The sequence below is a fragment of the Chanos chanos genome, chromosome 8, assembly GCF_902362185.1.
Source record: "Chanos chanos chromosome 8, fChaCha1.1, whole genome shotgun sequence".
In the NCBI taxonomy this organism is placed as follows: Eukaryota; Metazoa; Chordata; class Actinopteri; order Gonorynchiformes; family Chanidae; genus Chanos; species Chanos chanos.
Window position 1 is genome coordinate 26457370 of NC_044502.1, and position 14989 is coordinate 26472358.

Consider the following 14989-nt stretch of genomic DNA (forward strand, 5'->3'; position numbering starts at 1 on the left):
GTTAGTGTTGCTATACTGAGCTTCAGAATACACTTTTTCAATCAGATTGACGAACTATTGATATCAAGAAATGCGTTATTTAAGTTACCAATACAGATATACATATTGTTAATCTACGCGTAATGTTTTTGAATAGCTGTTCTCAGAATATTGTGTGTCCATTCTAATTTACAGGATTGTAAAGAGAATTCTAGTGTTTACACGCTGGATGATTTTGCGTATCTGCAGCGCAGTCGTAACTCTTGTGAAGCAGACCATGATGAGTCATGCGCAGAACCGTTTGGTAGTAATTTTGGTTGTGTAAATGACGAGGTGTGGAACGGAACCGGAGAGACGCAGGCAAAAATCATCACATAATTTCATTTTGTCCCCAAAAGTTAATAACAATACAGTCCATTAGGCCCACGCTTTTAACTCCGGTGCTGACTGTTTCGCACCGCAATTTTCGTTTGTTTTCGACATATTATCGCCTCCGCGGCAGTTGCAGTTACCCAGGTTATTTAAGAATGGCTAAAGATGGGGAAGATTTACAGGTAAATCTCAAAAGGAAATTATCCACGAGCATTGGAGATTCAACAAGTCCTTCCACAGTGAAAAAGTTTAAACTAAAAGATGGACATGAAAAGACTCGTACTGTAAACAAAGAAAAAGCACGAGACCCAGCTGGTGAGTCGAAATTATGTTTCTGGTTTTGAAGGAAAAAAGCCCACGCCGGTAGTTTTAAGTCTACTGATGTTTGGGTACTCTAAGATTAACAGCACTGATAAAATCCGGTGTTGTTCTTTTGCTGAACAGTTTACATGGTGCTGAAATGCACCATGTAAACATCATCATTTAAAGACAGAGGTGCTCTTAAGTATAATCCGAACCACAATAGCGTAATAATACGTATAAGATATTGTAGTTTGTGGAATACTAACAGACTGGAGGGTATTCCAGAAAGCGGGTTTAGTGAAAACTCAGGGTTAATTAACTCAGAGTAAGTAGTAAACCTCCTAACAGAAGAGCCTATGGCTTCATTCTCCTAGCAAAACAAAGCCATAGGGCTCCTCTATTAGGAGGTTTACTACTTACTCTGAGTTATCTAACCCTGAGTTTTCACTAAACCTGCTTTCTGGAATACTCCCCAGGTGTCCCCTAATAATTTATTCTTCAGATGCAGTTCTCAGTTGCCTCATTTGATGCTCTTTCATTTACTCTTTCAGCTCCGAGTGGAAAAACTGAGATTAAGAAGAACAAAGTGAAACACGATGACAAAGATAACGATTCAAAGAAGCAAAAACTCCCGAGCAGCGCAGAGGCAAGACAGAAGCCCCAAAAGGAAAAGAAGAAAAGTCAGGAAAGCTCCAGAAGTGTCTCTGAAGTGAAGAAGAATGAAAAGGGCGAGCTTATTTTTAAAGGTGAACTTAAACTCAAAATTATAACCTTGGTAATGGCAAGTTAATGTGCATTCCCAGTAAATCATATTTTGATGTTTCTCTTTCCTTCCTCAAGATTTTCCAGAATTCAGGCCCAATATGACACCAAAGGAGGTTCTTCAGGCAGGCAGTTTTGGGGGCACCTATTTTAGGTCAATATACTCCAGCATAACAAGTGAGGTCCTTTCTATACAAATCGGTACAAAATGAACCTATCTGCTGTATTCGAAATGCACTGAAAATCGGCATTTCTGTTGGATTTCAGATCTCTTGTCAGACTTGGGACATTAAATTCCAGTCCTGGAAAGATTTCAAGGAAAATCACTTGAGCCTTTAAATAATTGTAACACCAATTCATTTTAGCCTTTTCAGTTGACTGAACTGAAATGTAATTAACCTCCAGAACTCTGCACCCAGGAACATTTTGTATGTGAACCATGAAAATTCAGTCGTGATACTGACATTTTCTGACTCTTCCTTTATCACAGAGCAGCATTATAAGGATGTGTGGAAGGAGCTCCCAACAGATTGGCTGGAGGGACTAGACATTCCTAAACAAGTCAGTTCCCTGTGCCAACAATCAGTTCTCTCTACTTTTTTTCTCTATCCGAGTACACTCAATCTCCTGATCAGTTTATGGATGTAGAGTGACTCTATGATTGTCAGTAATCATAAAGTATCATCCATCCATTTTTTTGTTTTGTTTTTGTTTTTCATGTAGAACACACAGGTTTGCATCATTTTACCAGCTAGTCACATGTACAAAAATAATGATTACGACACCATAATCGAGCTTAATTGAACTTATCAGTTTGTGTTGAGGGGTTAACACTCGCTTGTATAACCAGGTTTTTTACTTGTTAAGCCCTAACACACATTACTCAAATTGGCAGCTAATCTTATTACACAGGAAACACTGTATTTACTAATGTTGTTTGTGAAATGTTGTCCAGCCTGTGTCACTTAGATGCAAACATGCCAACACCGCTGTTCCTTTTACAGAGTTATATACCTTCTCTCTTCTTGTCAGATTCCCTCCCGCTATCCAGCTAGTCCTGCTACATCTGAATATCTGCAAGCTTAGCTTGTAAACATATGAATTATCAATGCTTATCCCATTTAAAGATGGGATAAAGGTTTTTTCTCAGACGGCAGTTAGACATTTATGAACTTTTCAAAGCATATTTTGGCTGCGGCCTGGTTTATAACCACCTTTGTATAAGGTTTAAATAAAAGATTAAAAATGTCCTAGATCAAACCATCAGGAATTTCTGTCCCATTTCAAAGCATGAAGTTCAGTAAAAGCTCAGTGCCCTAGAGCACAGCCAATGTTTCACAGCTAATGGATTTGTCTTGGGTTTTTTGCTTTAAAATAAAATGGATGTATATTACTTAAGTGTTTTATGGCTTGGCAGTATCATACTGGGGATTTCCAGCATCAGAGCTCCTGTGTTGGTTGTCACTGCCGTAATCATTTACAATCTGTCATATGTAATTATTTTCATATTGATACGCAGAACTGATGACTGAGTTTACAAATCACAGGACCACTCATATGATTCTGCTGGGATTATATAAGTGGGTAATAGATTAAAAAAAACAAACAAACCGTGAAATTATGCATCTTGTAGTTTTACCCTCATGAAGTTAGTAACAGCAGGCAAACCCTAAATAGCTCATAGTACAATCCATATACTCAGTGTACTGCAGATATGGTTTAGAAACAGACTCTAAAACCAGTTGGAGAAAAAAATCAAATAAATTCATTGATTTTAAATCATCATCATCTGACAGTGCCATTTTATTACTCAAAATAAAAAAAATGTACATTTACCTGATTTGCAGAGACAACCATACCGGTTTACTTGTTTTGATTACTCTGGTGGAATCTCTCACTGCCCAGCCACCATTTGGAAGCTTGTGACTGAGACAGAATTGTGTTTTGCAGGTGGCATCAGCGACGTACAGGGAGAACGTAAACACCTATAAGGTGAAGTGTGGCGGGAGCCTGGAGATGTGGGAGAGCAGTGGCTGGATTGTGACCCAGGATCCGTATGGCTGGTTCCAGTGGTACTGTAGGTAAGGGCCGCCATCAGAACCCAAACTTTTATCAGACTGCTATGCGGGATACAACCTAGAGTTCTTCAAACCAGAGCCCGACCGATACAGGATTTTTCAGACCGATACCGAATTTGGCATTTGAAGATTTAAAAATCCGATAATGATATGTCGCCGATATTCTTATTTTTTTCCAGAAACACTTAACGTAAACAAAGATTTTTCCTAACATTTGTTATGTGTAGTTATGTAAGTGTCCTCATCAAGATAACATGACATAATACAGTTTCAAAATAAACTTGTTTTATTGTCATAAGTGTACTTTGAACAAAGGTACAACAAAATATATTAAAGGTTTGATAAATAATGCAGTAAACTGATACAGTGAGCTAGAGTAAACATGCAGTTGAATGCATCTAATACTACATGACTGTAGTCATGTCATATCGAGGACTTGCGACTTTGAGATTTCACACTACATGTTTGAAAGAGAAACCAGATAACTTTGTCTGGATACCAAGCCATGTTAGATACTTGTTCAGCTCACCTTTACATGTCCCTTCTGGTTTAATAATTTGCAATGCACCAACTTTAACTACAGACATGCGAGTCACAGATATATTTACCATTTCTTCATTTAGGCAAAATAAGTTGAACGCTAAAGTTTAATCGCTCATTAATGTTAGCGGTCTTCCATTGATAACATGATAACTATGGAATTAGCTTGCTTTGTCGGTAACCTAACTTAGCAATGGATCATTTCAGAATCCCTAAGAAACAAAACAAAACAAGACAAAACAAAACAAAAAAAACAGAAAAGCAAAATAAATGTATTATTTGGGGTGGGATAGCATTGCTGACGGCCTCACATGTAGTGTGTGAACATTTATCAACCGTTGTTTAAATAATTTCTGCCTTGTAATGCAAAGGTCTTTTCAGTTACGTTTAAGAGGAGAGTCAAAAAGAAAGGAACACATTAGTCAATCCAGAATAACAGAGGTTCTGGCAAAGGTTTCTATATAAGACCCTCTAGATGCTCTTGGATGTCTGTGCTCCAGTGCTTGAAAAACAGGCTTCCTCATCTGGCAGGTTTTACCAGGGACGGCGCACCGCAGACGATGCACGTCAGATCAGCCGCTGGGCCAAGTGTGCTGGGGTCAAAGGGCGCTGGAGGAACAACCTCATCACCAAGGTGGTCCGGGCCGGCTGTGGCTACGATAACCCTGGTGTGTCTCCTGTGGTCCGTCAGACTCTGCAGCACTGGGGATACCGTCTCACGCCGGAAGACTACAAGCAGGGGGCCAAGAGAGTCAAGCCGAAATAAACCCCAGTGCTGTATGGTCACTTGAAGACCTAGTGGACATGTGAAACCTTTGGGAGGGTCATGAATTTGGTTTTGCATGTCAATGAATTTAAGGGCATTTTTAGAAAATATCCATCTTTCACAGGTTTTCAGGAATCTTTTTGTTTTGTTTTGTATCTTATAAAAAGCTGCATTACTGTATTTCTAATTAAGTCTGCAACTTATGCAACTGGTTTTTTTTCTACATAGCATTTTTGCTGGAAACTTGATTCTACTTGGAAATAAAAGATTAAAATAAAAGTTATACTGTGTAACAATTCATGGTACTTCTTGCTAATGAACTGTCATCATCAATTAGGTACTTAAACTTTAATCAATTTGTATTGTTTGATTATTTTTTTTTTTTAATACGTGTTCCTAGTTTAAACCAGGATGAGAAAACACGACAACATCACCACTATTAGTGAATAGCAGAGCCCCCTATTGTTGTTTAGAAATGAGTTTACCCACATAACCCTGTTCTTTTTAAGTGAACAGTGATATGGTGTCTGGGTGGTATATCACTCGCTTTGTTACTGCAAGATAAAGCATAGATAGAGTTGCTGTTAAAATCAGAATCAGAAAAAGTTTAAATATTCTGATTCTGTTTCAGTATCCTATTTTTATTTATTTTCATATTTTATTACGTCGTTCACCTAAAGTTGCGGTCACAAGTCATTTGAAATACGAATTCATGATTCCGGTACATTAGCCACTACAGGTAGCCCACCAAAAAAAAAAAACAAGTCTAAAATTACAAATACGCTAACGGAGCACCAACTACTCACTACTTTACCCAGAATCTCCTGCAGAGATAGTGGCCGACTGAATTGCCAAAGCGTCTCACAAACTTGCTACACCCATCTCTTCTATTGACCAATCAGATGCAGGAAAACTGTTTCAAAATTATTTCAGCCAATGAAAGGCGCTTTGCTTTTTTTTCGTCAGCTAATGACACCGTTTTATCCAATGAAAAGCCGCTATAGCCAAGTAACAAAATTTCTTCCAGCGAATTATAGACCACGATAGAGAGCAGATTAGGCTGTGGAGTACCCATCTCCTCCTCCTTTGTAACCATCCAAGGTTTTGTGTGTAACTGCGCTTTCTTGGGAAAATTAGATCCTAATAAGGAAACGTAAGACTTTAATTCTGAAATATTTTCGTTTGTTTGGTAATCATTAATGGATGTCCTAACTTTTGCATGTAGCAGTGTACTGGAGTTGTAGTTGCATTCTCCATAGTTAAATACTAATCTAGTAACCAACAGCCATCACTAATGTTAGCTTGCTAGCGTCTGTGGAAATCTGAGCTATGCTAACCATTGCTAACTGGAGAAGTGGTAAAACTCGCTAAGGGACGCTAGTTAGCTTGCAGCAAAACCGTATGAATCGCTTATTTTGGAAACGATGGACGTTTGCCGTTGCTCCTATTTAAACGTGTATCACCCGAATGTTGTAAGGGTTGTCAATGATACCGCTGACTTAGGTTGTATAACATTAATCTAGCTAAACTGCTAACCGCACTAGCCAATGTAGAATCACGTTGCCGTCCGAACAAGCTTAAATATACCTAGATACAAATTGTTTGAACATGCAGGTAAACGCAGATACGTTATCAAAACCAGGGTTATTGTCTTGCTTGAATGATTTAGCAGTTAGCTAGTGGCTTGTTAACCCGGATGGTAAACTACATGTCAACTAAGGCATAACAATACCCTTATTTATCATACTCTAGTCTCAATAATAGTGCTGATGACTAAGTCTCATATTTGCGCAGACTAGAACAACTGATAGTTATATTGCTGTTAACCGAAGCCTTGTCGAAGGTGTGCGGTTTATCCCGTTAATCGTGGGTTTTTACGTTTTATTTACCACAGATGCAAGGTAACAGAGGACCGCGTCCCGAGCAGCAGAACCATGGCCCGCCGCGACAGCCCAACCCCCAGGACCATCAAAAGAAAGCAGCCGAGGGAGATAGTAATGGACAACACGCAGACAATACCGATCAGTCTAGCCCAAGTAAGTATGACCAGTGTGGGAATAACGGTTAATCGAAGCAATGTCCGGTCAAATTATAGATAGCCCTGGATGCGACATAGACGTGATGGATTCGCATTGCTACATATCGTAAGATGCTCTTGTTTCATTGGAAAGAGAAACGTAAGACGTATAATTGTAGTTAGGGTACCTTAGATGCCGGCCGACCTTATCCGTGCACAGAGACCGCGGCCGATCAACACTTTAAAAGGGAACTTGACCCAAAAGCGACGTAAAGCCCATTAAATCGGTTATGCGACATTAACATGATGTTTTTAAAAGCATATATATGGTGCACTTTGTCGGGTGAGTCTGAGATATCTCTTAATGTAGGTATTACTGCAGTATTGAGTGTGTGTGTGTTTGTGTGTGTGACATGTTTATAGTGTTGTTCCTGCCTGTTTACAGTGTGATGTGTCAGTGATGATTTATTAGTGTAAGTCGCTTTTCAAACTGAATACCTCAAAAACCAAACAAATGACTTTAGAAATGTTGTCCCAGCCCTTATGCCACATGTAATAAAAGATTAAAAGGTTTGAATGTTTTGGTGTTCGCCTACTACAGGTACTTGGGATTGCTATACATTGAAACAACTGTACAGGTAACAAATAAGAATTGTATGCGCACGTAATATTGAAGTTGAACTTAATTTAAACTTAGCCGAATGTTTTATTGATGAAAAATTTCGCTTACAACCTAATTTAAGGCTGACCACGCTGCCACAAACACTAAACAAACTGCTTAACTTTATTGCGAGATTATTGGAGTACCACAGAAAGATGTGGTACTTTTCCAAAGAAACAAGAGCACTACACAAATTTACAGTCATACTGAAGGATAACAACCTTTCTTTTTTTATTACGGCTTTTTAACTGCTCCCCTCTGGGTAGTCGCGTAATTTCTTTCAATTTAAGTCCAAGAAGGATGCAATGTTTTGCTCTACCTCAATTACTGCCTTCATAAATAATGTAAACTGATTAAGTTAATGTTGTTATTCTGATAGCAAAAGCACCTCTTTGACGATGTTGAAAATGCTGATGTCAGGTATCATAAAGAGTAATGTTGATGATGATTTTGTGCAGTGCTGCTTACCATGAAGAGTGTGTTATTGCCTTTAATAACAGTGACCTGAGATGGTGAATCATGGGAATCGTGACACTGTTTGTCTAACTCTGCCCAGATTGCACACTCATTTAACATTCTGTGGACATGTTGTATGTTATATTCATTTAATGTGATTCAGTTTTGTCTTTTAAAAAACTAATGCATAATTGTCCATTCAAAAGAAAAATCTACTGCTACTGCTGACAGAAGTGTAATAGCCTTGAGTGACATCGTTGTGTGTGCAAGGCTCTGAGTGTCTTGCTGGGAACACACTGTGATTGACGGTCAGTGTCTCCGCCTCTGTAGACGCAGGTTTAACCATAGACCTGCAGAGCTTCAGAAAGCCAGGGGAGAAGACATACACCCAGCGAAGCCGACTGTTTGTTGGGAACCTTCCCACAGGAGTCTCTGAGGAGGAAGTGGAGAAGCTCTTCTCCAAATACGGCAAACCCTCCGAGATCTTCATCAACAAGGACAGAGGCTTTGGCTTCATCAGACTGGTACGTCGACACGCCTGCAGTGTCTTCATCTTCACAGGACTTGCTACGCTAATTAGCAGATTCATTATAATTAGTTTTTGAGCTCCTTGGTTTTTATTCATCTTTGGCTGAATCTGTAGCTATCGGATGTCACCTTGTCTGTAAAAATCCATCAGACGAGGGACATTTGGTGGGTCTTTGTAATTAGCGCTCATTTGACCAGAGTATTTTTTAGTGTCACATCATGACAGTGTAAGCCACTGTACTAACAAGAAGTGCCTTGGATCCATGAAAGGTGATATAATTGTCCCAGTCATTTGAATGCCACAGACTCCGTGATGAAGGTAATTACTGTCGAGAAACAGTTGATTATTCTGACTCTGCTCACGTAAAACTCACCTTGTCTCTACCTTGACAGGAAACCAAGACTTTGGCAGACATTGCCAAAGCAGAACTGGATGACACTTTGTTTCGAGGGCGTCAGATCCGTGTCCGGTTTGCGACACATGGCGCCGCTCTCTCCGTGAAAAACCTGCCACAGTTCGTCTCTAACGAGCTGCTGGAAGAGGCCTTCTCCGTGTTCGGCCCCATCGAACGCGCCATCGTCATCGTGGACGACCGCGGACGGCCGACAGGCAAAGGCATCGTAGAGTTCGCCAACAAACCGTCGGCTCGCAAGGCTCTGGACCGCTGTGCAGACGGCGCCTTCCTCCTCACCGCGTGAGTTCTGCTGGATCTCCTAGCAAAGCCCGGTTATTTACTGCAACACATACTCTACCATAAGATATGCCGCAGGGCTGTAGAATGAATCAGCCGTCATACTGGGACATGTCTGTGCTGCAGTGTAGATTGTACTCTATCGGTGATACAGGTAGTGTCTCCATTTGACTTTCCCTTTGATGGATGTAGGTTACCATATGCTGTGGTTACATATGCCCTGTCATTTGGAAAATGGTGAGATGCAGCGACCAATTGGCTAGACTGTTGTTTAATGAAGGATAAAAAAAAGTGATGGAATAAACCTTCATGACAAGAAAGAGATGGTTTTTACAGTACATTAGAGTGGAGGGGAGTGATAGCAAGGCAAGCAAATTAATTTTTTTTTTTTTTTTTTTTGCAACTGGATACTTTTTTCCATAATTCAAATCATACCATGATATCAGGTTCTGGAGATGCAGCCAGCTGAGTTAGGGATTATGAAAAACGTCTTTGTCTGTGTTTTAGGCGTGCTCCCTGTGATCACACTTAATAAAAACTCCCTGGATAAACAGGGCGCTCTCCCCACCGTCACAAATCTAGGAGGAACGCCCTTGGGCTCCATACATGACAAGTTTCCATGGAGACACTTGTGAACTGTGCTGGTGAAAAACGTGACGTTGCTTGTTTCAGAGTTCACGTGTGCTAGTCCTCACCATACCTGACAGAACAGGGTGGTGCAGTGGTGTAGAACAGGGTGGTGCAGTGGTGTAGAACAGGGTGGTGCAGTGGTGTAGAACAGGGTAGTGCAGTGGTGTAGAACAGGGGGGTGCAGTGGGGTAAAACAGGGGGTGCAGTGGGGTAAAACAGGGGGTGCAGTGGGGTAAAACAGGGGGTGCAGTGGGGTAAAACAGGGGGTGCAGTGGGGTAAAACAGGGTAATGCAGTGGGGTAAAACAGGGTGGTGCAGTGGGGTAGAACAGGGGGGTGCAGTGGGGTAAAACAGGGTAGTGCAGTGGGGTAAAACAGGGTAGTGCAGTGGGGTAAAACAGGGTAGTGCAGTGGGGTAAAACAGGGGGTGCAGTGGGGTAAAACAGGGGGGTGCAGTGGGGTAAAACAGGGTAGTGCAGTGGTGTAGAACAGGGGGGTGCAGTGGGGTAGAACAGGGGGGTGCAGTGGGGTAAAACAGGGGGGTGCAGTGGGGTAAAACAGGGGGGTGCAGTGGGGTAAAACAGGGTAATGCAGTGGGGTAAAACAGGGGGTGCAGTGGGGTAAAACAGGGGGTAGCAGTGGGGTAAAACAGGGTAGTGCTGTGGTGTAGAACAGGGGGGTGCAGTGGTGTAGAACAGGGGGGTGCAGTGGGGTAAAACAGGGGGGTGCAGTGGTGTAGAACAGGGGGGTGCAGTGGTGTAGAACAGGGGGGTGCAGTGGGGTAAAACAGGGTAGTGCAGTGGGGTAGAACAGGGGGGGTGCAGTGGGGTAGAACAGGGGGGGTGCAGTGGGGTAGAACAGGGGGGGTGCAGTGGGGTAGAATAGGGGGGTGCAGTGGTGTAAAACAGGGTAGTGCAGTGGGGTAAAACAGGTGAAAATGATCTCAAAATAAAAAAAAAACACCATGATGTAAATTTTGGGCTATACTACTCAGCTGTAAGACAGGACCACTATGTAAACATGTCTATACATGTAATAAGCGGACCTAATGATGCTGCATTAGGAAAAGTTTGTTTTCGTGTCGTTTCCTAGCAGCCCTACTTACAGACGGACTTTTGTTTCTTTATGAAGAACTGAAGAGACTTTGTGTTTTAGATTTATGACATGTGCTCTATCTTTTTTCACAGGATGTAAAATGTTACAACTTAATGACGCAGATGTAATATGTTGAAAGGAGTTAACATTTGGTTGTAAAAACCTTATTCAGATTTTAGCTTCATTACAGACATGAATAGGGACCGTGTTTTATGTAGTTGACAAAACATAATGAAAACAGAAACGACTGAATTTGTTCAGTGAGTCGGGCTTTAACGGCGAGCCAGAGTCAGTCATTTTATAAATTGACTGATTGGTTCACAGGTTTCCCCGTCCGGTAACGGTTGAGCCAATGGAACAGCTGGATGAGGACGAGGGACTTCCAGAGAGATTGATCAGTAAAAACCCACAGTTCCACAAGTGAGTTGCATCCATCCTTACCATCACATATACTTACACACTGCACTGTCTGAGCCATACGCGAAAGTTTCCTACGGCATAGAACCCCAGTGAGCACCAGTGGGCAGCGTGTAAGTCCATATGTCTGATGTGTTACACCCAGTAGGCGATTTGTAGGGGGGGGTGCCATCCACCTTCTTAGCAAAATGGGAAAAATGCATAACCCTTGTTAACCTGCCATTCCCCTATATACTCTATAGAGTAGTGTCAATGACCATTGGGCCATCCCCACTCATAAAAAATAACAAATCAACTACTGGCTACATCCATGCGTCATCTGTGTGTGTGTGTGTGTGTGTGTGTGTGTGTGTCAGGGAACGGGAGCAGCCCCCGCGCTTCGCCCAGCCCGGTTCGTTTGAGTACGAGTACGCCATGCGCTGGAAGGCCCTGATGGAGATGGAGAAGCAGCAGTACGATCAGGTGGAACGCAACATTAAAGAAGCACAGGAGAAACTGGAGGCCGAGATGGAGGCCGCACGCCATGAACACCAGGTCATGCTAATGCGACAAGGTCAGGACCTTTCAGCTGTTTGCTAAGCTCTGTGTGTGAGTGTGTGATCGAGGGAGAGAGACAGACAGAGAGAGAGAAATAGCGGAGGTTGAGGGAGAGAAGTACTGCAGCGTCAGTGTGAGTGTGTTGTGTTGACTGTAAAGCTGTGCTCTGTCCTTGTTTCAGTCACATTCCAGTTTACATTTACTTTTGTCGTCATTTACATGACACTCTTCACAAGAGTTACTTCCTGTATCGGTACGCTCTGTGTCAGAGGCAACAGGCAGTGGGGTTAGACTACAAGTTTGACCCACCACACTGAGATTGTAGCCACGGTGAACTGGTTACTGCAGCTCTTCTACCTTCCCGCTGTGTCATTACCCCATTCCTCCTCTGTGAGAATGTGTTAGAGCCAACCTACAAGGCTCCAGACAAATGCCATCCCGAAACCCCTGATAAAAATACTGCTTTGGGTCGCCCTCAGTACGATAATGTTGTACGCAACTTAACACTTGCTGTCTTTTACGTAGACAGTGTAAACAAAAGTCATTCACACATTTGGGATGGTCAGTTTTCACTTTTGGATGGCAGACACATTGTTTTGGGATGGTTTTGGGACAGTTTTGGGACATTTCTAAAAAAAAAAAAAATAAGATTGGTCCTGAACCCTGAGCTGTGTTTGTGCTCTGCCCTCTCTCTGTACCGACCATCTGTGTTATAACTACAAGTGTTCTCTGTGCCATGCTGCACAGCCTGTGTAGAGCTCTGCCCTCTTTCTCTGTGCATACTGTGTTTAGCAAGAGGAGCTTTAGCTGTGTCATGACAGTCACTTTCTGTGTTAATCTATCAATGTCCCGTGCGCTTACAACCATGTAAGTTCAACTTGTGTAACTGACCGTGCTCTCTGCGCAGACCTGCTCCGTCGACAGGAGGAGCTACGGCGCATGGAGGAGCTGCACAGTCAAGAGGTGCAGAAGAGGAAGCAGCTGGAGCTGAGACAGGAGGAGGAGCGTCGGCGCAGAGAAGAGGAGCTGCGCTCTCACAGCGAGGAGATGATGAGGAGGCAGCATGGCCCAGGAGGCAACTTTCCTGAAAAAGTGAGTTCAAAACGGCGCTCACACACACACACACACACACACACACAGAATTGAATTGAACTAAGGGAGAAATGTAGGAATTCAGGTAATTATTTATACAGATAGCTCAGGTGCAAAGACTATTTTTTACAAAGCCAAGGTAGTCATACACAAGAAATGAACATGTAATTCATATGTTATTACATTGAAATGAATTTGCTGATGAGAATGATTGCTCTCTTTTTTCAGAGGGATCCAGAGATGAGGATGCATATGCCAGGTAAAAAAAATATTGTAACAGATTTACCTCTAACCTCTTAATCCCTCTGATTACTGAGTACTTAAGTTAAACCATGTCATCAACTTTGATTCTGTTCTTGCTGTGTGTGTGTTCCTGTGTTCTGGTTGTGTGTGTTCCTGTGTTTGTCTGTCTGTTCCTGTGTCTGTCTGTCTGTGTGCCTGTGTTCTCTGTCTGTCTGTGTGTTCCTGTTTCTCTCTGTCTGTCTGTGTGTTCCTGTGTCTGTCTGTCTGTCTGTGTGTTCCCGTGTCTGTCGATCTGTCTGTCTGTGTGTTCCCGTGTCTGTCGGTCTGTCTGTCTGTGTGTTCCCGTGTCTGTCGGTCTGTCTGTGTGTTCCTTGTCTGTCGGTCTGTCTGTGTGTTCCCGTGTCTGTCCGTCTGTCCGTCCGTCTGTCTGTGTGTGTGTGTGTGTGTGTTCCTGTGTCTGTGTGTCGTTCTTCTGCCTGTGTGTGTTCAAGGTCCAGGAATGGGGATGAGAAACCCAATGGGAGGATCTAACAACGTGCCCTCTGGAGCGCCCAACATGCCAGCCAACGAGGTAAAGTCACCGTCCAGAACTCTCATACAGCCGTCACACTGCACTCAGTGCTTGGACTGTCTCTGCCTCTAACCCATCTCTATCTCTCTCTCTCTTTCTCTCGCTGAACAGGGAGCTGGTAATAATGTTGTCCCTGGTATGGGACAGGGTGGATTTCTGAGGGCTCCACCGGGACCTCCTGACTTTGAGCCTAACAAACGCCGCAGATTCTAAAACCATCAGCCAAACACTTTTTAAAAAACACACAAACACACACTGTACAATAGTTCAGTTTCACATTATGGATTTATAATTCCTTTTACATACCTCTTAAGTCGAATGGGAATGGACTTTTTGTTTTAAGTTGATTTTGAAGTGTTACTTTTGAGCTGACCCTCAAGAATTGGCATCTTGTACCCTAAGGGTGAAAACTTGGTTTTTGTATAGATCTCCTGTCTCTCTTATTTTCTCCCTTGCTCTTTCCTACTCTCTCTCTTTCTCTCTTTTTTTTTTCTTTTTTTTTTTTTCTTTGTATTTCACCAGAAAATGTGTACTTTTTATAGAGTTAGGAAACTCATTTTGTCAATTTCACTTTCTCAACTGCCTGCCTTTCTAAACAGCTTTGAATAAATTCATTTGATTTTACATTACTGATGGCCTTTGTTGTTACTCATTTTTTCTGTAGTAATACTTCAGAGGTGGTACCTTCTCCAGGTTGTTAGATCTATGAAAGTATTATGGGAGGTAATCCCTGCCAAAATGAAAATGAAAATGAAAACGGTAAAATGAAAGTGCAAACCCCATTTGCTATTTCCTTTTCAGAACCTGTGCGCACATATCCTGCCAAAATGAAATTTGTTAATTCGATTTTCATTTTCTTTTTCAAGACAAACACGAGTCTTTCCTGATGAAAATAGAATTGAAATATCTTTTTGTCATTTCACTTCAATAGTTAGACTTTTCCTTTCAACAGATTTTGCGGTACAAATCAGACAAAATGCAAACGAAAAGACAAAGCTGATGAACTAATGGCAAAGTCCCGGTTTGCGATTTAATTTCCGACATCAACGGCGCTGTATCTGACAATATGAAAAGGCAACTGTCGAGCTTTGCGTTATCGTTTTCCACTCCTCGTTTTCGAGTTCGCCTACATGTAAATATATGTAAATTAGAAATGGGCGTAGCCTAAAAAACGAGCGACAATGATGGAAGTCAGATGATCAAAAAATGTACGTGAAAGCCTAAAAAACACAACGAACCGCGAATCACTTC

General features: G+C 42.0%; 2 protein-coding genes across 3 annotated transcripts; both read left to right on the forward strand.

The window, feature by feature from the left end:
• Nucleotides 1-506: 506 nt before the first annotated feature.
• LOC115819514 (uncharacterized) lies at nt 507-4867 on the forward strand. The gene is made up of 6 exons (XM_030783023.1): nt 507-666; nt 1206-1400; nt 1495-1593; nt 1907-1977; nt 3367-3497; nt 4566-4867. The coding sequence occupies exons 1-6, from the start codon at nt 507-509 to the stop codon at nt 4798-4800; spliced, it is 891 nt and encodes a 296-aa protein (XP_030638883.1). The 3' UTR covers nt 4801-4867.
• Nucleotides 4868-5889: 1022 nt separating this feature from the next.
• On the forward strand, nt 5890-14431 carry nono (non-POU domain containing, octamer-binding). Of its 2 annotated transcripts, none has more exons than XM_030782702.1 (10): nt 5890-5953; nt 6695-6836; nt 8265-8458; nt 8856-9157; nt 11203-11298; nt 11652-11848; nt 12740-12924; nt 13153-13183; nt 13659-13738; nt 13850-14431. In XM_030782702.1, exons 2-10 carry the CDS (start codon nt 6695-6697, stop codon nt 13949-13951), a joined length of 1329 nt encoding a protein of 442 aa, XP_030638562.1. In that variant the 5' UTR covers nt 5890-5953; the 3' UTR covers nt 13952-14431. The 2 variants fall into 2 exon arrangements, with proteins under 2 accessions (XP_030638562.1, XP_030638561.1); XM_030782701.1 differs by lacking the exon at nt 5890-5953 and adding an exon at nt 6118-6272.
• The last annotated feature ends 558 nt before the right edge of the window (nt 14432-14989 follow it).

Bases quoted from the DNA above. Each gene is read 5' to 3' on its own strand.
- LOC115819514 (XM_030783023.1), top strand. From the start codon at position 507: ATGGCTAAAGATGGGGAAGATTTACAGGTAAATCTCAAAAGGAAATTA. The intron at 1,401-1,494 runs GTGAACTTAAAC...TCCTTCCTCAAG, and splicing joins GGGCGAGCTTATTTTTAAAG to ATTTTCCAGAATTCAGGCCC. The intron at 1,978-3,366 runs GTCAGTTCCCTG...TGTGTTTTGCAG, and splicing joins GACTAGACATTCCTAAACAA to GTGGCATCAGCGACGTACAG.
- nono (XM_030782701.1), top strand. From the start codon at position 6,225: ATGGACGTTTGCCGTTGCTCCTATTTAAACGTGTATCACCCGAATGTT. The intron at 9,158-11,202 runs GTGAGTTCTGCT...ATTGGTTCACAG, and splicing joins GGCGCCTTCCTCCTCACCGC to GTTTCCCCGTCCGGTAACGG. The intron at 13,184-13,658 runs GTAAAAAAAATA...TGTGTGTTCAAG, and splicing joins GATGAGGATGCATATGCCAG to GTCCAGGAATGGGGATGAGA.